A 22,258-nucleotide genomic window follows, 5' to 3' on the forward strand; every position below is an offset into this window, starting at 1 on the left:
CTAAAAAGATAACAGATAAATACAAGAGTGTCACTGGGTCCTATTTTTACATGTATCAAGCCTCTTCTGTTCGGCCCTTACAGTCACTCTGTACAGGTACAAAGGCTACAAAAAAGGAAGCAATATAAACAGACACAAATAACTTTTGCCTTTTTACATGCGATCTGTAAGCTTAGTTTGAGCTATTCACACGCTACTGCTCTATTTTTTCCCTTAAAAAATAACTCCAATATTTTATAAAGATAGAAAAATCTACAGATGGAATGAAAATGTAAAGTTAGAGGCATTTCCATAAAATAGCAACTTTACACCAAATTCACTACTTTTTTTTTTTAAATCCTGCCAAGTATTTGGACATATATGAAAATGTTTCAAAACTTGACAAATAAACACTGAGATGTTTCAATCAACAAAAAAACATAACAGTATTTATAAAACAGAAAGCTGCCTTTTTTCCTACCCCAGCCCTAAAGAAACTGGTCACAAAAATGGAAGAGAGTCTCAACTTTACACTAAACATACAGCAATAAAACCCTTTGAACTAACCAAAATGTGAATAGCTTTTGCAGCTTTTTTTTATTATTTTTTACAAGTTTTATAATTAACAAAAATATAGTTCTGTTTGTTTTTTACCCCTCAAACTAGGGTAACCTAATCAAGGCAAAAAAATTAAGAAATGGCTTACTGTTAAGCACAACACTTGTACAGTACTACAAAATGCACTGTCACTAACAAAGACATTAGCGGCATGCGGAAGTGTCACCTTCAGAAACAAAATAATACAATAAAAGAACTGCTAAAAGGCATTTACATGTGGGGAAAGGAGAGAAAAAGCTCACGATCCAGTACTGTCTGATAGTTTTGGAGTCTATTTATCCACATTTTAAATGGGAGCAGGCACATAAAATGGCTCTGAACCATCAGCTGCTGTGTAATTGCAGTTCATAGAAAGAGTTCTTCCTTTCCAGAGAACTTCAAGCTCAATGAAATAAACAAAAAATGGAAAACCACCTAATTCCCCCCAAAGAAAAGAGAAGAAAAGTTAAATCCCACAAAGTTTAAAAAACCCAAAATGGAACAAAAAACAAAACAAGAAATAAAGAAAAAAGAAAAACTTGTATAAGGCTTTCTGCTGCATACAGCTTTTAAATGGTGCCAACAAATGTTTTTGCATTCACACCAATTGCTGGTTTTGAAATCGTACTCTCCAAAAGATATTTGTGCAGATCAATCCAATATGCCAGTTTGGTAGTCTGTCTCTCCAAAGGGCCTACCTTCTCATGTAGGATCCATTAAGAGATTGTTTAGACATGCCTGTATTCATGTAGCCATGATGCCCTGGAGGAGTGTACATCATGTTACTGTGGGGTGCTGTCTGCATTGGTTGCTGTGCATATGGCTGAGTTCCCATCATCCCCATCTGCATCTGCATAGGGTACTGGGGTGTTTGATTCATATACCCATGATTACTGTGATATCCACTATTCATCATCGGCTGGGACATACTATAACCATTCATAGCATTAAGGGTATTCATATTCATGTTCACTGAATTGACATTATAAGCTGGGGCTGGCATCAAATTTACACTCATGTTCATACCACGCTGCATTGTTAAGGTCCGTGCAGGCCCTTGCATGGCCACAGTCTGTGAAGCACGCCCATAAATTTGTGGCTGATGGGCTGCAGCAGCAGGTGGCAGAGGCGTGGATTTGGTTCTTACAGAAACGTGACCTTTGCTGGCCATCTGAGTCTGCAGTCTTTGGGTATGGGATATTCCAATATTCGATGAAGTCATATTACGCTGCAAAAGGGGAGGTGGCAAATTCATGGGAGGAGGAGTAAGGTTGGGGGGAGGGGTCATGGTAGCTTGTGCTTGGGGTCCTCCAGGAACAGCATGTGGAGACTGAGAAAGCTGAACAAGCCCTGTATTACTTAAGGGGGTGGACAAAGAGGCACTGTTTGCATAGGAAGTTACAGCAGCTGAATGGCTGTAAGGCAAAGAATGATCCATAAGCGTGTTAGTTAACTGTTGCAGTTTGGCAAGGCTGAAGGTGGCAGATGGCTGTGAGTAATGCCCCGCTCCAAATTCACTCTGCCCCATTCTTTCATATAATCCAATGTTGGCATTGCCAGTCTCTGGGATTTCAGTTAACTGCATAGGTGGTGTAAAATTAGCAGCCATGCTGCACTGGGATAACTGTTGGTTGCTGCTTGGAGGCCTTTCAACAACACAACCTTGGGGAGATTTTACATTACAAGTGGGAGGAGAATTGATGTTTGTTGGTTGCATCATACTGCAGCTTCCATTAATGTTAGACATCTGCTGTGTCACTGCACAGCTACTCTGTGTTAGGTTACTAGATGTGAGGCTACTGTACGAGCAACTGTTTTGTGAAGAGTTGTTTCCACAGATACTACTACCCATTGTAGAATCGTAACTGCTTGGATTTTCATAGTTTTCTGTTGTGCTCTCAATGCTCCCTAAGTCACTAAACCCACTATCCACAACTTGTTGCGAATGATCAGAAACTGAGGGAACATCCATCATTGGGCTGGTCTCCATGTTCTGTAGAGACGGCACAGAAATGGCACTTTGATCTGGGCTGATCTGAGCATAGCTGTTCTCTAAAGGAGCAACATTTGGACTATTAACAGAACGAACTGACTGGCTGGGATGAGAGTGCACAGACGAAACCGGGCTACTGTGGTCAGACTGCTGACAATCATCCAGTGTGGTCATTTGGGGACTTTGGTCATTAGGGGCATAGTTTTGCAAACTTCTACAGGCCTCTTGAGTTTCTGCACAGTCCTGAAATGTATCTTCATGTTCACTTGCTTCTTGGGTTAGAGACTGTACTGCTTGAACCGTCTCTGAATCAATCTCCATGGTCTCAGTACTCTCTCCCTTGAAATCGGAATGTAATTCTGCACCAGCTTTTTGGTCCTGGTTATTATCTGTATGATCATCATCAGATTCAGGCACTGGGTCTGAATCTGTAGCAAGTTCTTTCTGGTCACTTTCACACTCATCAGGTGCAAGGTCAACACCACAATTCATTAAGTCCTCTTGATTTGAATTACCAGTTTGAACATTTACTTCTAAAAAAGATTGCTGTGTTTCCAGCATTTCTTTGAAAGCTTCACCAGGCAATTCCTCTTTCTCCACTTCTGTTGAACCCATGTGGCTATCATCTTCATCATCTGCGTCATGATCCTCATTGTGAGAAGGTTCTTCATCCTCCTCCTCCTCCTCCTCCTGATCATCCAAATGCACGGACTCCTGTTTTTGCAGAAACACCTCTTCTGCTTTCTCTTTTTCTTGATCTTTTGAATCGATTCCACCTTCTTCTACATTCCTTTCTTCTTCCCCAGCTTTCATCATATCATTTTCTTGTTTTTCAAAGGGTTTACTGGGTGGATGCAGAGGTTCAGGTTCTACCTTTTTTACCTCATCATCTGGTGGTGGTAATACTTCAACAGGCTCTTTAGTCGCTTCCTCTGTAACAGCAGGAACTGAGCAGGGCTTGTCTTCAGCTACTTCCTTTTGTTCTTCCACCAGCACCTGATAGTCAGGCTCCATAGGAGTCTCCGGTGGAGTGTATAAATTAAGCTTAAAGCCAGGTTTTCTTTCTTTGCTTTGCCTCCATTTAGATGGACCACGCTTAACTCCTTTGGGCCAACCCTGCTTACTCTTTAAAGGTTCAAGATTGTCTTTAGTGCTTTCTTCCAATACAGCTACATCCTCTGTATTATCTTTGGGAGGCAACAGAGACAAAAGAAAAGTCTTAGCTTGCACAAACTAATCTATTTTCAAACATAATCCCAGAAGTAATTTATAAACTCAAAATGTATTAAGGAACTCTGGAACAAGAGTTATAAACAGATCTCAAACCACAACAGAATGACATAGTATCTACAGCTCAAACACATTTACACAGATATGTAAAGTTCTTTTTGTTTGGTGGCCTTTTAACAGTGACCATCAGAAACACCATTTATACACTAGAAGAATTCCAGAGATTTAAATCACATGTAAAGACATGTAAACTAAAGCAAAAATATTGTCCAAATATTTGATTATCAACCTTTGCTTTTAGAATAGAGGTATGCCATCACTTTATATAGACATTGATCTAATGCATATTCATCTTTTTTGACAGTAATAACACAAGAGCCTGGAGTTTCCTGTTTGACTATTCTGGAGGACAAGCCATAGTAAGCATATAATCATGCTTTAGTACCAACCACCAAAAAAAGGTGGTTCATTCTAGTATCTTCTCATGGGCAGCATATCATATCACAGCTCACAATACATGACAAAAGCCAAAAGAAAACTGAAATTAAACAGTGTGTCAGAACACTAAATTAATCCATTGACTATAAAAACCCACCCAAACACATTCACTTCTCTGCTTTTCTCTCTCCCCAGATACCACTTACGTATACACCAAAAAAAGGGAGAATTCTCAGGATATAACATGCTGCACTTGGGAGTGTAACAGCTTCAGCGACATTCCTTCGCCAAGTTCTGCCTCTCACTGTAGTGTTATAACACTCCTATAGTCAACTAATGTGATGACATGGTCCATGGACAAATACACAATACCAGTCTAGTTAAAGCAGTGCAAACCTGACCACTGGGACATAGCTAGAACACTCTGAATTTGCTACTATTAGTTTAATTAATTTCTGTTGAGAAGCAGGAAAAGCGCTAATATTCTAATGTACCTGCGCACTGGTTTGTAACAGCACCAACATTCGTAAGCATGGTTGCTCTAGTCGCACAAAAGCTGTTTAAGATAGAAATCCGTGCATGATCCCTCTACCGATGGTCACAAAGATTAAACTTCCCATGCAATTATGAAACACTAAAATAGTACCCACTGGCTTCTTAGAGAAGATATATAGACCTGAGAATCTAGTAATTCATTCTGGAATTAAAACTTATAAGCATAATTTGAGAGCCACGAGGTCAAGGGATGAGTATACATTCAGAATAGCTCATCAGCAGTTTCACTATCCATCCATTAGCTTTTCTGCCAGGAAATATCCTTGAAGTCAAACTAGATAAGCAGATTTGAAAGAACACAATTAAAACTATCCCTCTCTTTTGTGAGGAAAAAAAATAGGGACTGTAGTGCTGAGGACATACTGTGCCCCAGAAACAACAAACATTTCACTGAATTGCTAACGATGCTGAATAGAAGAGATATTTGTGTAAATCAAATCTTACTTTTTGCTTGTATCCTTTACCAAGGATACAAAAAAAAAAAAAAAAAAAAAAAAAAGCAGACAATATTCCAGTGATACCCCTGCTCTGTTGAGTACGAAATGCCCTGTTGCAGGGACATAAAAGTTGTTTTTGGCATTATGACAAGGACTGCAGTGCTTCAGACTAGAAAACATTTGTTTTCTGAACACAAAAATCAGATTATAATATTAATGGGTCAGGAATAACAATAGTAGTAAACACAATAGAAACAAACAAACAAAAATCTGAAGCCACCACTGAATTCTAATAAACTATGGGAGATTAATGGCTCCAGTAGCACCTCTAAGCAGAAAGCATTATTAAGATCGTAAGATTTTAAGACCAAAATGGCTAAATACATCTCGTTAAAGATTTCCAGATTTATCACAAAAAGAAACACTTCCTTTGAAGGCCACCTGACAAATTAATTTTGTGAAGATGTAAGAACATTTTCAGCTTACTTGTACAATTGTCATCACTCTTGTAACAACGAATGTCTTTCTCCTCCTTGTTCTGCTCTTCCTCCTCCTCCTTCTGCTGTTTCTGCTGCCCAGGTTGATACTCAAAAGCTTTTCTAATCACAGGCTTCAAGTCATCATCTTCCCCATCCATCTCACAGGTAGGTTCCAGCTGCGGCATGGGACGCTCTTCATCTGAGTTATCAAATGGCTCATTCAACACCTCTGTTGTTTCCGAAATTGTCTCTGTTGTAACACTGCTATTAATCCTCCTGCGTTTACGGCCCCTTTTCTTTTTCAGTATGAAAGGTCTCTGAAAAATAATTCCACAAATATAACTCTTCCTACATTCTTGTTTGTTAGCTGACTCTGTACATAAATAAATATTTGTAAAGTGAGTTTACAATAATCTATTTACTTATTCAAAAAAAAAAAAAAAGACCTTACTTTGCATCAAATTCAAATGTAGACAGAGTCTAAAAGTAAACTGTCTAAACCGTTAAAATAGGTATGTATCTATACATGCACACAAACCTTTCTGTAGGCAAAAATTAAGACTAGAATTTTCTTCGTATTGTAGTGACTTTTACCTTCTTCTGTCAAATAATATTCATAGCAGTATTACATAAATTGTACTTACACATTTTTCCTCTGTAGATTTATAATTCCCTAACAACATTCACAAGTACCAAAGTTTGTTCTTCTACATTTCTGGTTTCTGCTATTTTAGAAATAAGTATGTATATAGAAAAATAAATAACAGCAAAGGAAGTGCACCTCAAGCTTCACGTGGGTCTCAACAATACACTAAAAGACTCCTACAGTTGGCTGCTATAAAGAAAAAAACTGTTCAACAGTTTATATTTCTATTATTATGCATTCTCACAGATTTATAGTTACTTTTAAGTTTGCTCATCTAAAGTATAAACAAAGGGACACTCCAATTACCTAATTCTCACCAGAGACATCTAAATACATATGCTAAGGTGAGTGCTTTTAAAACTTTGGGATGCTTAGTTTGCTAATTTAAACCATTCAAATAGTTGTTTTTTCAATGAAATTAAGAATTATGTAAACACTACAGTAACCACAATTTAACATTTAAATCTCTTGGAAATTAGAAGAATATGGGTAAAAAAAAAACTTTTGTTTTAATGGCATTTGCTTTTGAAAAACAGTATTCCCCTTTAAGGAGTTCCTATATTAAAAACAGTAAAAAGACAAACCCCACAAGCTGGACTCCATCTTAAAATGAAAAAAGGAAGAACCATTAAAACATGGAACCAATACCAATGCCAAACAGCAGAGGGCAATCACTAGTTTAAAAATTAACAGGAAATTCTGATTTGTGTCACTAGTATTTTACACTTCTGTGAAAAATCCAAAAGATAAAAAATTGGATGGAGAGGAAAAAACAGAAGACAAGAGTTGTTCAGTGTCCAAACAACACAGAAAGGATTAAAACAGTCTAATAAATGTTCGTAAAAAACCAGCTTGTTATTTCGATGATAACGAATAGATTGAAATCAGAGACGAATGACTTTAAACCAAACCACGGAAGTAACACACCTTTCTTTTTATGGCCAGCGACTGTGGCTTTGTCAGCCGGGGAGGCGAACTTTGCTGATTCTCATCCCCGCCATCCTCCTCGCTGCTTTCCTTAGATTGCTCTGTGGATTGCCCTCGCTCCCCCACCACTGCCACACTTTCTGGAGATCGCAAATATTTATTTTTAGATTGTACTTTTGCAGGTGATTGCCTACTATTAGTTCTCGTGGAGAATATTTCTTGCTCTTCCTTTTCCCAGCAGCTAGCTTGTTCCATCAGACGCTCAGCCTGAAGGGTTGAGGTTAAAATAACGGGTCACTGAAACAGCATTTACGTAGCCATATCCTTTACGTTCAGCTAAAGAGTTACAATAAGTCAACCCTGATTAGCACTGCTGGCTAACCTAGCAACAACGTTTCAGCTGAATCATCTAGTAGCTCCTTTACAACAGTTAGGATAACAAACCAAAGAAGATTGCATTTCATGGGATATTTAGCACTATTAATGATGCAGCGAATTGATTTAAGTCCTTTAGCACTACATTACATGCCCACTGACATGGATCACTTTGAGCAAGTTCATAACACAAAGAATCGATTGACACTGCAGCCCCTGAGCTCTGCACCAAATTTGATCTGATTACATGCTCTTCGACTACCTCAAGAGTGATAAATACAGCTTCATGACAAGGGATTCATGTTTTAAGTTTTCATATTCGTCCCCCCAAAGTTGCCATGTCTTGCTGCACAGCTTCCAAAAATTGTGCATTACAACATCATCAGTATCCTCTATCATTAAGCAGTGGTCAAAGTTAAAACTGCTCTATTTAAGACAGCCTAATGTTGAATATTTAGAGTGATGAAATCCAAAGGAAGGGAAATTCAGAATAAAAAGTTTCACCTATTACCTCCTTTTCAGCTTCTCTCTCTTCTTCAGAAACTGCAGCATTAGAAACTAACAAAGGAGTCCATCTCAAGCTTTCAGGATCTACTTCATTGATGCGTGGATTCGCTTTCAGTTTCTCCATATGACTGGAAATCAGCTTTTCCCTTCTAATAATTACAAATCTACAATCCAATAAACAGTAATTTATTTTATAAAGTGATCACCTAAAACAACCTTCCTACAGTTTAAATCCTTTTGCACAATAACCTGTGAAAATAGATGGGTAAATAAATGGATACATCAAACTAAAAATATCAGCTGACACACATAGATAACACCCTTACATTACTGACTGTTTACTGACAGGAAGTAAGGAAATAACAGTTTATGAAGTGAAACCTCAATACTAAACATCACTAGGGTGAACAGAGAGCGAAGTAAAGGTTTTATAGTTGACTACTCTAAATCCATGCAAGAGGTTTAGTGTTGGCACTTCAGTCATTGCCAGAACAATTTCCAATTTTAATATGACATACAAGCATAAATAGAAAACACTGTGGATCATCAAGTAAAGAGTGAGAATATTATTAATATTACAACTGAAGATGGCAGCTAACTGGACAAGAAAGCAAGTTAGAAACATGGGTTTTCTAACGAAGCTTAAAAACGTATCTTAGTCCTATGCTAATGCAGTAGAAAACAACTTTCTAATTACTATGAAATGAAGTACCATATTAAAAGCAGGTAAAGACTAAGATAATAGCACAGTATGCTAATATACTAGCACATATCCCACCAAAGTCCCCTGTTACAAAGAACTATACAATTTTAAACAACAAAAAATATGTTGTTTTTTTTAGCAAGGATTTCAAATGCTGTAAAAATCAGGTAGGTTAAGTGACAACATTGCTTTTCACTGAGAGAATGCTTTAAAAAAAAGAATCAGATCCAGGTGAACCCTTTTCACAGAATTGTGACAAACCTCTACTTCACTACATGTAAGAGAAATTAACAAAATGTAGGAAATCATAAGAAGCCATACCCAATTCCCAAGGTAAGTGTCTGGCAGGAATTTCAAAGATGTGATTTCTTTTCCTGGCTCAGCCACTGACCTTCTGGATACCTTTAGCCAGGTCAGTTCATGTTCCTGTCTAAGTTTCACTACCTATGAAAAAAAGACTAACTGACCTTGTTCATAAAGTATTTCGAATTCTATAGACGAAAAAACGTTATTTTCTAACTGGGTGTCAGTATTCAGGGCCTATAATAATTTGTGACAGGGCAGAAGCTGCATGTAAGTAATGCAAACATATTTGATTCTCCCTTAAAATGCATTTGTCCCATCAGGTTGTCCATAAATAAGCACCCCAGAAAGTTAAGGTTTTAATGCAATGACAGCACGCCTCTTGCTACTCTCAGAACACCATCCTGTAAGCCAATCTCCTTTTTGAAGGCTTGCATTCTTACTAGTTCAAAACTTAATAGTTTTGAATACTACTGCTGGTGCACATAGAAGTTACTGAGGCTGAGCTATTCCTGATCTTAATTTTATTTTTTGGCAACCCACTGTTTGTAAGGCAGTTTTGCGTAATTATAAAGTTACTATGATTGGAATATCCAGAAAGAAATAAGCAGCTCTTCAGAAACACAAATACCAATGAAAGTCATCTAAGGCATTTTATGAAAACAAAAGCCCAAACAACAAATCAACCCACTTAAAATCTAAAATATCAGTCAAGATCATTAAGAAAGGAGATATTCACAAAACAGGAACTCACCTTTCCAGTACACTAACTTTCAACATTGATCGTAACATTAAATAGAAACTTTAAAAAGTCATTTGCATTCCCAGTACGTTGGGCAGGAGGACTTCATGTAGAGCTGATCTGATCCCATGGCTTGTGTGAATTCAGTAATGATTGAAAAAGGGGGTGTGGAGAGAGAGACTGCCACCCACAAACCCAAATTTTTCCCTCGCTGGTATTCAAAGCAAGATATTTGCAAAGCAAGAGTCAGGAATTGTACTTATGGAAGATGATACTGAATGAAACAAAATTCTTCACTGAAAATGTTTCAAGCTGGCCACACTGTTCTAATAACCGTTAACATGAAAGAGGATCCAAATAACCACCATTTGTTTAGGGAGAAAAACTCTTTATGTAAGACCCCATTAACAAGACCCGGCTGTACTGACTTCTTCAGTAAAAGATTGTTATCATTCATTTTAAGGTCAGAATTTTTACACAGACATTTTTCACATCAACTGTTTTGTAAGTAGAGAAAGTGAATGTTTTGTCTCAGTATTTTTAAAAATTTTTTACAAGATTCACTGACCTATCTTCTCTTTTATCTATCATGCTATGTTGCTGCAGGGTTGTGGCAATATCATGTGGACACATTCCAGTAGCTCGACTCATTCCTTTGATGCTGATTTGTTTTTCATGGTGGCAGTTAAGGTATTCTAATATGACACTTTTCCAGTAAGCCAAGTATGAGAGACGACCCAGATCAGACAACGGCTTTTCAGGGGATCCTGCTTGACCCTCTCTTCTAGAAAGTAAATAGCCTAGAAGGAAAAGAAAAAGAATACCTTATTGAGATAACAAAACTAAAGAATTTTAACTACTCCTTAAGAAAGTTGGTATTAATAGAAAGATCAGCATGACTGATTACGTTATTGGTAAGTCTTGCAATTAAAGAAATCCTATCCACAAAAGAGATTGGTTTTCATCATTATAGTGACATAGAAAAAGATTAAATCCTTGTAAAAGACTCAGATCTTACATTATGAGAATCAAACATTAACCAAAACCCCCCTTCTAATCATAAGGCAAGGAAGAAAGAAAAAGCCAACACGTTTCAGAACAAGTCTTGTCATACATGATCTTATTTACAACTATCTGGCCTTTTGAGAAACTTACACCTGAGTTACATCACTGAAGCCAAGAATTTTGAAAAGAATCTCAAGAGGAAGCATCATGGGTAATATCAGTTAAGTCAGTTTCTTCAAGAAGCCACAGGTGTCATAAGTTTTTGATTAAATAGTTGTATTTCAGAGGTGACATATAATTCACAAGTTGAATTACTAGGAGAATTACTTAGGAGAAATAATTAAAAAATAATCTCCCTTAATTCACGTTTAAGAACATTCACATAATTCCAGTTTGCAGTCTTCAAGACAGTAACCGATCAGCTATTGTACAATACACCACCTTCATTTTATACTCTATGTATGTTGTAAGTCCCTTTTAACTCTCTTCAGCTTTAAGCAGCTTTTACAGTTTAAAGTAGAACACACCTGCTTGGAGATAACAGAAGAAGTCTGGTATTTGCCACCATTAAAACTAATTCAGGAGAAAGAAAAAAATAACACAATTAATAAAATGTATCCTTTCACGGTAATTCAGCCCTCCATGATACATATTCTGCACTGTGCCTTTACAAACACTACCAAAACATGGGTCTTAAGCACCAGGCTTACAAAATACTTATTCCACCGTAAGCATGGACATCATACTCATAGAATTACATTACTCAAAGTCATTTGGAATCCACCAACATATATGGTTCTTTTGTCTTCCACAACAGAATTTGGAAAATACATATGCACTGGTCATCATACTCTAGCCTCCAGTTTGCATAAAAATGTTTACACAGAAAAGCAGACATCCTACTACATTCCAAGTGATCAATAACAACATAGATACTGAAATAAGTAGTGTACCCTTCATATCTATTAGCATGATTTATGATAAAATGCCAGAGCTTCAGGAGGAATATCATCCCACATCTGCCTACTTCTACGTAGCACAGACGCCTACATAAAGCCTGCCTGCATCTGCATGGTACCACTGGAAACTCAGCAAGTAAATTTTTCTGTTTTACAAAAGAAACACTACCTTAAAACCAAAGAAAAGGAAGGTGTTTTAACATTTGAAGTTGCAGCATATTACATTTTTTTACAACTAGATGATACATCTTAGTACTACATGTAACTGTTGTTGACAAGAAAAGCCAAACTTCACATTCAAAACCAGACTGCATCCTGAATAGTTTGAAGGTAAAGAATTGTTGTTTTACTTCCAACTGCACAAAATGAGACGTATAGCATATAGCCTATTCTGTATAATTTTAGACAAAGCTTCACTTGTACCAAGAAAGAATTCTGGATCAGCTTGTTTACAACATATAAAGAAAAGTTTTATTCTAAGACGTCATTGCCTATAGAAAAACATGCAAAACTGCAGCAGTACAAGTAGTGACAGAAGTATCAACACAGGAAAAGAGAGGGAGAATAACCTAGATTTTTAAAATAAATCCATGAGGAGAACTTAGAGTTGCTCCAGGTAACTTCACAGTTTAGCCTACTAACTTCACATTCAAGAAAACTTGGGCACTAATAGAAAGTGTTCGCAGGCTGTTTGCAAGACCTGGATTTCATTCTTGTATTTTCCTATACTTTAAAGGTACTTTGACAAGAACTTTCTTCCTCCACTTCCATTTTCCTCATACATAACAGGGCTGTAACTATACTTTCTTGGTAAACATCTTATGGAGCTTAATAAGAAACCACTGTCAAGAGTTTGGAATCATTAGTTAGGCAACCACAAGTAGCTTTAGAGTTTTACTAGTATATCCCTGATTGTCGGATCCTTCCAATGGCTGGGGACTTTGAGACTAGTTCTTAGTCGCCATTTTCACATATTCTTACTCTGCATTAAAGTAGTGAAACTTCACCTGCATGGCAGTAACATCTATCGGTATTCTTCTCCTACCATTCTAAAATACAACCTATGCTTATCCAAGATGCTCCCGTTCTACAGGATCAAAAATATAAATCAGAGGTAACAGTCTCAGTTACATGTAGTGAGCACTGAATGGAAAGTTTCTCTTAACAGATTCTGTGATTTGAATGACATCTATTAAATTAAACTTACCAAAGAGACGCCAAATAATTGATCTAAGTTGCAGGTAAATAAAAAACACTGATCTTGGTAGCTCGTGTATCTATCCTGAAGCATCTGAAATGAGTACAATATGCCCCTGTTAAACAGATACCCCCAGTGTCATTCTGCTACCTAATCTTAACAATGAATAGCCTCAAAGTGGAAACCTGAAAGAACTTTCTTAAACTGTAACCCTTGATATGAGAGTAAGAGCAACATTCAGAGGACAAAATATAGCTGCTCCCCACCCACCCCACAAAAGTAAACAAGTCAGACTGTATGTTACACACCCCACTCCCCACCCCCCCCCCCCCCCCCCCCAACGAAATATAAGACCTGATCTAGAAGAAGAAAGAGTTGTCCATCTTATCTTCTGGGCATATGAGTGACAGTATCACAAAATTAAACAGCCAAAATACCATTAATGATTTTTATTTCTTGCCTTAACTCTGGCCTTCATAGTGAGGCAACATGCCACATGCGATTTATAGCCTTTGATTTTTGTCATGCAAACCTCCCCAGAACCACTAAGGTTTTATCTTATTCAAGATTTAAGAAAATTAGAAGAAATCCAATCTGAGAAAGGGAAAGTTAATATAAGATACATATATTGTATGCCTCCAACACAAATTTAGGAGATAATCAGACAGTAAAACATACATTTAAAGAGATTAACTTGAACAGTATCTTGTAATTTCAATCTGCAACATTCCTAGTATGTAACTCCCCTGAAATAGCTACAGCAGAGTCCACAATGCACTTACGTGAAAACAATAACTTTAATACATCCATGTCAGTCTCCAGAAACTTTGTTAGTTAACTACTGATTTTGTTACGCTCAGTTCTGTCTCTTAAAACAAATTAAAGAGCATGAGATCAGAGATCCAGCTTGATAGTACCTGTTCTGACAGCGGCCAACAGAAAAATCCAAGGGACAGACTAAACCAGGCAACCATCTTGTGAAATTCACATGCTAACAGAATTAGTTTGGCTCTGGCCAAACAAATGACACCCGCCAGATGTGTATCATCCCCACACTTTTTGGCATTTTCTAAGAATTTGGTAAGATTTGTTAAGCATCACTGTCTTTTGCAAGCAGCACAGAGTCCTCCTTCCTCTTCCATTCACTGCATTTACTTTATGTGTTCACTACTACTAGTCTTTATTGTCATGTCCACTAATATGCCTGGTACTGACGTGAGGTGAACTGACTTGTATCTCCCTGGCTCTCTCCTGAAAGTCTTCTAAAAATCGGGGTCGTATCAGCCCCCTTTCAGTCCTATGGTACGAAAGCAGTTTTATGCATACTTCAAGTTACAAACTGCCAAAAGCAGCTATTGCATTACTAAGTCTCTTTTACCTCCAAATCCCAAAGACATCCTTCTTTCCCTGTCATACACACTTCCAAACTTCACTGCCTTAGCTTTCTAACATTAAGCATAAATCGCTCCAGAGTTTTAAATAAGGCAGATATGATTTAGCTTGAGACAGCTGAATTTAATTTCATTATGTGTTGAAGAAATACACACTTGTCCCTTTGCTTTTAACATGGTAGCAAAGGCAGGCTAGCCCTCAAAGGTGTAAGACGACAGAGATGCAGATTACATAGAGGTCAGTGGCATAGGAAGAAGCAGCAAACAAAGACAGTAAACAATTGAACTGGTATACTGAGAAAGACCAAGTGAACAAATTAAAATTGACAGAAGGAAGTCAAATGAAGTTTGAAGATACTCTTTAAGGACTCTCCTGCAATCTGTGTGCTCTCTATACATGGTTTATACTCCACAGTAACAAATCAATTTATCATTTCATTTCTGATGAATGGTCAAAGAAAAGAGATCTAGCTAAAAAAGTTCAGTTTCTTTGAGTGCGTTTAAGACTGACCACAATCATTATAAAGCCATTAGGTTTTCAAGTAAGCTAAGTAATTTAACTTGATTCAAGTAAACCACAAAACTAAAAACCCCAGTCTTGTCCTCCCTTCCCTCCAGCCCATTTGCGACCTGGATGTAGGTGTTTGAATTACACAGGTTTGTGTGCCTGCAAGAGAGCATGGCCACACTGTGGCTCAGTTACACACAGAAGTGGTTAAACTGTAGTATGTGTCTTGCACAGGATTGAATGAACACTTCATTAGTGGTTTCCTATTCATCTGAGAAGCAAGAGAACTTAGCTAATATGAAGGTTTTGAACAAGTATTTTTGATGTAATTATATTTACTTTTTCTTTTTTTAAAAAACTTTGTATCTTGGAACAATCCTAGAAATGCTGTAGTTTATATTAAATACAAAGATTACTTTGTTTAGCTTAAGAGTAAAGCAACAGTTGGTTGGTTAGCATCCACACTTTGGAAAATAAATTGTAGCAGACTAGGTTCTAAGAAGGTGAAATAGAGGGCTGTATTTGGCTTGTAAAGTAAATATATTAGTCCTCTTTTTATGTAAGTATCACAACGTCCCTTGCAATCTCCAATGGGCAATACAATTGTACATTGTATTGAAAATTCAACATAGCCAGAATACAATCCACCCAGAGCATCCTAAGGCAGTCTCGACACAACCTACTCTGGAAGATGCCACCACTGGAATCTATAATATCATTTCCTGTGTTCTACTATCCACATGCTCCCTTAACGGAGCATCTGACAGATCAGCCTCACCACACGCAACAGACACTGTGCCATATGCTATGGACACTGTGCTGATCTAACACAATTCCTCCACCCCTTGAACTTCACTGCTTACAGGTAGGCAGGTTCTTTGAGAACAGTGCCACAAAGAGAGGCACTTCACTCTTGTGAGGACATCATATATGACGTTTAACTATTGTTCTGAAAGTATCTTTCACCTCATTGCATTGCATGCATTGCGTTGTCTTCAGCAGAAACAGATATAATCAGCAATAACGTGCCTGAATGGCAAATAGAGTACCAAATCTGATTCTGTACCTGGACAGGTACTTACAAATTGCAGTTCCTTTCTCCTACGCTACTAGCAACAAATCCATGTACTTGTTTTTCACTTACACAGGTTAAAAATTAAAACAGAGTCTTCAAAGTGGACCCTGAGGGTAGGGATTCATGAGTCCTACATTTCAGCTAGGATAGATTTTTTGTTTGGTACAAAAAGCTGGAAATAATAGTTTACACTGAAAAATTTAAAAGAAATTTATCTGAGAGTCTGATCTAGGAAACAGTTTTATGTATCAATCACATAACGCACTGGAGATAAAACACAGTTCTGATCTTATTTAAGAAGTCATGTTCAATATCACTTTCTAGGAAATCAATAGTATTAATCTCTCTGAATAAAAAAAGTTACAAACACTAATGAAGAAGTCTGTTATGTTCTTGTAACTGAGGCAGAACAAAAAAACAAAAAGACAAACATCTTAAAATTAGGATGTGTACTACCCACAGTATTCCAGAGTCCTCATCTTGGATCATCCTAGCTGTTCCAGAGAACACAACTCTTCACTCAGCTTTTGTAATTCAAACTTAGATCTTCACGGGTTTTTTTAATTATCTGCAGATTAGATTAGCCTTTACTTTAAAGAAAAGTCAAATGCAGTGTTTCTTTCAAAAACAGAACCATGGTAAACTGGTGGTAGTTTAATGCAAGAAAAGAAGCAGAGCTTTGCTTCACTGCAAACACTCATTACAGAGAAATTTTTACATCCTGTTTCATCCCTCCACATTCACAGAATTATTAATAAACATAACACACAAAGCTCTTGAATAGGAGCAACTCTTACAGACCATGAGAACAGTATACAGAAAATGCAACATAGCAGAGGTCCCTAGATTAGAGTAACTCCTAAGAGTCTTTCAGCAGTAACCCTGCCACTATAACCTATTGGACTTTGAACAGCAGTGGACTAGGCAAATAGGAAATCTTTATTCTGTTCATCAGGATTTCATCAAGACAGCTTCCTTTCGTGCTTTTTAGGCTATCACCTTCCATGCTTCCTAGTAAAATTGCTTGATCATCATCACGGTACCTTGCTTCAAAGAGGAAAATTTCTATTGTGAATCTTTACTTCATTTACATGGAAGAAAAAGTCTGTCCACCTTTTAAAGTACAAAGGATCAAAATTTAAGAGAATTATCATTGCAAAAGCATTAATTTATTGCTTATGTATTAAAATAGCCACAAAACAGACAACACTGTATTATCACATCTGAATAATCTTCCAATCATTTTTAAACCAGAAAGTGAGATAGTATTCTTGTAATACATAATGACTGAGAATCAAGGTGGGGAATAAACGAAGAACCAAATTCAAATCTATTAACCTTGGCTTCCACTATTCCAAATCTATTAACCTTGCCACTGTAATTCACCTCACAGTAAAACACAAAAGCAAACTTACACGGTTCCAAACTTGCTCAAGCCTTGTCTGCATAGAAAGCCCATTTTAAAAACAGGCTTCAACTCAAACAGGAATGACATAGCTTAGAACAACTGTCAGGTTGTCAACTCTCACAGCATCATGAAACAGCTACTGAGCTGCTACAACATACAACACGTCATAATAAGGTAAACTGTCACCAGTTTCAGTTTGCCTATGAGACATGTCATCTGTATGTACTGGTATTCAGCAGCTGAGTTGTAAATGGTTTAACTGCCTGTGAATCAAGGACAAGACAGACAACAAAGACAGAAGCACTGCTGCCATTCTAAGGGACATCCTTGCTCTCCATTGTGCACTAAGGCCACCTCGATCAAATTAATTTGAACAGTTACACACAATTGCTGTCAATGCACAACTAAATTCCATTTATCTTTCTGAACCTGTTCAGCTATACTAACGATAGTAATACATCACTGATCCTATAAATAGGTTTGAAGAAAGCTGCCAGTGTTGAGTACATCAAGTCCAGTTCAAAATGCACCTATGAACACAGCGCTTAAATGACAGCCTGCTGACAGCACTTTACTTCCAAACTTCCTAAAGTTGTCCTACCATGAGCTAATCTAATGCTAACAGCAGAAGTTTCAGAAGACAGCATATGTAGAAATACCTGTAGACAGAATTTATACAGATCCAGAAGCACCTTAGCATTTGTTATGTGACTTATACCAAGTCAAATGCTCTATCATCTTTGTCATATCATGATGATACAAATCCATTTATTTCACTCATTGCTGTAGTTGTCCACTCTTCCTTGTCTTTTTTGAAAATGCATGTAACATTTCCCACCTTTCAGTTACTGAGGATGTTCCCCAATTGCCACAACTATTCAAAGATGATAGGGAGAGGTTTCACAATCATGTCAGCCAGTTCCCTTGGGTGAATCTCACCTGGTCCTATGAGTCTGTATACATCCATTTTACTTAAGTACTCTGTAACTCGATCTTCCTCTACCATGAATGGCATCCTTCTCTGCTTCTTAAGTTCTGCCACACCTGAGAACAGGCCCTGTCAGTGAAAGCCAAGGCAAAGAAAGTACTGAGTACCTCAGATCCCTTCTGAGATCCCCACTGCACCCCCACGTTGTCACACAATGCCTACTCCATTCAGCAGCAGGGCCATGTTCTGCTTACTCTTCCTTTGGCTGTCTATATACTTGTAAGAGCTCTCCTGTTGCTCTCCACATCCCTTAGTTTCAACTCCAACCAAGCTTTGGCTTAATTCCATTCCTGCACATGTAATTGATACCAGTACCTTTTGTAGGCTTCGTTTTTGCTCAAGTCAGGAGCTCTTCCTGCAGCCTAGCAGACTTACTGTCATGCCTGCTGTTTTCATGAACATTAGAATAAGTCATTTTTGCAGTTTGAGGAAACTGTTCCTGGAGATCAATGTGTCCTGTGCTCCTTTACCCTTCAGAGCAGCCTCTTACAGCCTCTTACTTACCAGTTTTCTAAATAAGCTAAAATTCTGGGCCCGAGTCTGCTAGTTGCCCTCCTCACTTCCCTCAGGATCTGAAATCGTATCTCACAGCCACTATAGCCTGGGCTGCCACTGACTATTACCTCCCTGATCAATTCCTCTGTATTTGTGAGTAGCGGATCCAGCAAAGCATTTGCCCTAGCTGATCCTTCCAAAATTTGTTCCAAAATATTGTCCCAAACACCCTGCAGAAATCTGCTGGATTGCTTGTATCCTGCTGTGTTGCCCTTTCAGCAGAGTGTTTCAAGTAGCTCTTGAGAACAAGGGCCTTCCACTAGCAGATGTCATCCAGTTGCTTGGAAGGTACATCCTCTTCCTTTTTTGATCAGGCTGTCTATAACAAATACCTACCACAGTATTCCTAATTGCTGTCCTATCCTCTGATTCTGAGGCATACGGACTTCACAGGCCTATCACCCATCTCGTAGCAGAGCTCTAGGCTTCCAAGTCATTCCTTTGTGTAGAACACAACCTCCCCTCCTTGGCTTCCCTGTCTGTCCTTCCTGAAGAGACTGTGATCCATCTATTGCAGCAGTCCAGTCTTCTGAGCTACCCCACTGCATCTCTGTAACCCCAATGAGGTTACAGCTCTATGACAGAGCACAGTCTTCCAATTCCTCCTTTTTGTCTTCAGGACTTAAAAAATTGGAATAATGGGATCTCAAATGGACTGCGACAGGGCTCCTTCCCCTGCCCAACCCAATCACATTGTCTCTTGCAAACCCCCCTCTCCAAGAAGCCCATGACCTGGCTGGCTATTTATTCCCCTAGAAGTTCTGTCCAAGTTAGTTTCTGATGTGCCAGTGTGGTCATTCCAACTGTGCCTGTGACACATCACCATCATGGTTGTGTCAACTCCAAACAGCTCTCCAGACCCTCAGGACACCCCATTCTGGGCCAACTATTCCATTAAACCGCCAGGTTTGCACATCTTGGTCATTGGCGCTATCCACGTGTTTATTAAATAGGAAGCTGGACACAAGCCTACTCCACCTCACTTCAAGACTTCCTACTTGACAAGCAACTTCACCGGCTGTCTTTTGGTTCCCAAACATAGTTCAATCACCTTCTGAACTAAGGATCCATCAACATGCTCCCTCTTTCTATGCTGTTCTCCAAAATGCTCATGCTGAATTGGGGACCAAATTAATTGTACACAAACTTACTTCTCTTTAGCCACTATCACACAGCTCTAAAATGCAGTATCTTGTTCCATTTCCTACCATTTACTCTGAATATTGCTCAATACAGAAAACTAATACAAATACTCTATCACATCTTACAGTGTACTGAGTTTACTGCAAAGGTCACTGCATTTGTATGTTTTTTCTACTGTTATGAAAAAGTGAAAAAAACACTTTAAACAAGAATGGGTCTCCATAAAGTGTTAAGATAGACAATTATAAGAAACTTCATCAAGAGCCAAATATATTATCCTATTATTTAGGATTCATCTTGGAGAGCACTTCTATGATCTTGTATCCACACAAAGGTTGGGGAAGGTTCAACACTTTTGTGGTTTTTATAGATGCATTTCTGCCCATTTTAAACACTATTTTCCTATAAAGAAGTATTATATCTAGCATGAATATGCCCTCTAAACGATATATACTTGCAGCTGTTTAAATAACAGATGACAAAGTCACGGGTATTTCAACAAATCGCTTGGTTCAGAGCAATTACATAATAAACAGGAACATTTGGACCTCAAATGCATGGTGCACCTCTGCACCAGCTGTGCAGATTAACTGCACTGCAAGTTAGAGCAACAATACATGCAATTAAGCATTTGGATCATATCGGTTATTCACCTCACCATGTTATGCACTTAAGTAGTCAGCAAGGAAGTCCACTGATCTAGTCTATCTGCCAGTGAAGTCAGATGAAAAACATCACCACTGACCAGAGCTGCTGGAGGGTAGCAAAGGGATAGGAACAGTGTATCGATGTCATGAAAATGGGAGTCAAGTAGGAGCAGGTTGCTTGGATCGTAAGAGCAGATTTTAGTCTTTTAGATCTTTCCCCAATTTTAGACTGAATGTAGCCTTCACAGCAGAAGTCCGTTTAGAAACAAACACACTACATCACCAAAATGAGAAATTAATGCTATGCTAGCATTCTGGACTTCAGTCTGATTTATAAGGATAATAGCTTTTCCTCATGCATTGTATAACAAACTCGTCAATCTCAAGTTCATAGTTATGCATGCACATCACAATCACACATATAAACGTTCACATACGCTTCCAAAACCAGCAAAGATATCCCAACACCACTGAAGTAACTCTCATACAGAAGACAGAATCAAGTTACTTATGAAAGCTTTCCAGATACATACTTTAAAGATACCAATGCACTGCTGAAAACCCTGAGCAGACAAGAGAGCCGCAACAAAATCAAACTACTGCCAGAAGTTGGAAACAGCTTGAGATCTGCTTCTCAGAGGCCCCTAGTCATAAAATAGAGCCTTTCTGAAAGTTGTAAGCAATAGCTTGTGCTCAAAAGATTGCCCTTATGTAATCAGCAACGTTCAACTCCTATATACATTTTGTTAATATTTGTGTCAGAAGAAAATGTATTCATGAGAATCTATCCAGAACAAAAGAAGCAACCAGAGAACTATTTGCCCTTGCATGTTCTGAGTTCTTCTCAGTCTCTTTAAAGACCAGCCCCCACAAATGAATTACCTCGGGCAGATGGAATCAAGCACTTTTCCATTAAACTTTATTTTGTTTGAAACATAACCAAGTAAAATAAGTCCCTTAATATGGAAAGGAAGAACTCGTTAAGTTTTCATGCAATGTTCTGTACCAAACCAGAGATCTGAAAGAACAGCAAGTGCTAGTAACTGTTTTTTATAATACACCAGTATCTAAAGTGAAGATTTCCCTCAAACCAGCATTTCAAATTATCCTAAGAGACTTCCTTTTGTCTTACAAAAGATCAAATACTTTGTTTTGAAATTATATGAACAAGTTGTGAAGACACAGGTTCAAAAAGGTAGTCAGAAAAATCAAAACAGCTGAGTATTCAGACAGCACAGCTCAATGCAGTTAGGTCCGCTCAGCATTCCAAGTTCTGAGGTATCACCATGAATGGAAGGCAGAAATAGGTAAGGTGAAAGTGTGAGCTTATTAAGACTTACGATTCCTAAAACTGTAATTCATGTTACCATTTTTTCCGTAACTATTCTGTGTGCCTCTGAACTGTTCTTATCTATGTCAACGGGAGAAAGGTCAAAGATAGAGGACCTTAAATAGGTGTTAGTACCCTCT

The 22,258-nt window shown here is 38.0% G+C and overlaps 1 protein-coding gene across 1 annotated transcript in view; it reads right to left on the reverse strand.

Moving 5' to 3' along the window:
* Positions 1-6: 6 nt before the first annotated feature.
* Positions 7-22,258, reverse strand: part of KAT6B (K(lysine) acetyltransferase 6B) — a 109,874-nt gene continuing 87,622 nt past the window's right edge. Inside the window, exons 12-16 of the mRNA XM_009576879.1 lie at positions 10,480-10,711; positions 8,168-8,327; positions 7,282-7,548; positions 5,716-6,025; positions 7-3,756 (exon numbers count right to left, since the gene is read on the reverse strand). Of these exons, the coding sequence (XP_009575174.1) occupies positions 1,271-3,756; positions 5,716-6,025; positions 7,282-7,548; positions 8,168-8,327; positions 10,480-10,711 (3,455 nt within the window). The 3' untranslated portion in view covers positions 7-1,270. The remainder of the gene's footprint in view (positions 3,757-5,715; positions 6,026-7,281; positions 7,549-8,167; positions 8,328-10,479; positions 10,712-22,258) is intronic.

The sequence above is a fragment of the Fulmarus glacialis genome, unplaced genomic scaffold (assembly GCF_000690835.1).
Source record: "Fulmarus glacialis isolate BGI_N327 unplaced genomic scaffold, ASM69083v1 scaffold38764, whole genome shotgun sequence".
Taxonomy (NCBI): Eukaryota; Metazoa; Chordata; class Aves; order Procellariiformes; family Procellariidae; genus Fulmarus; species Fulmarus glacialis.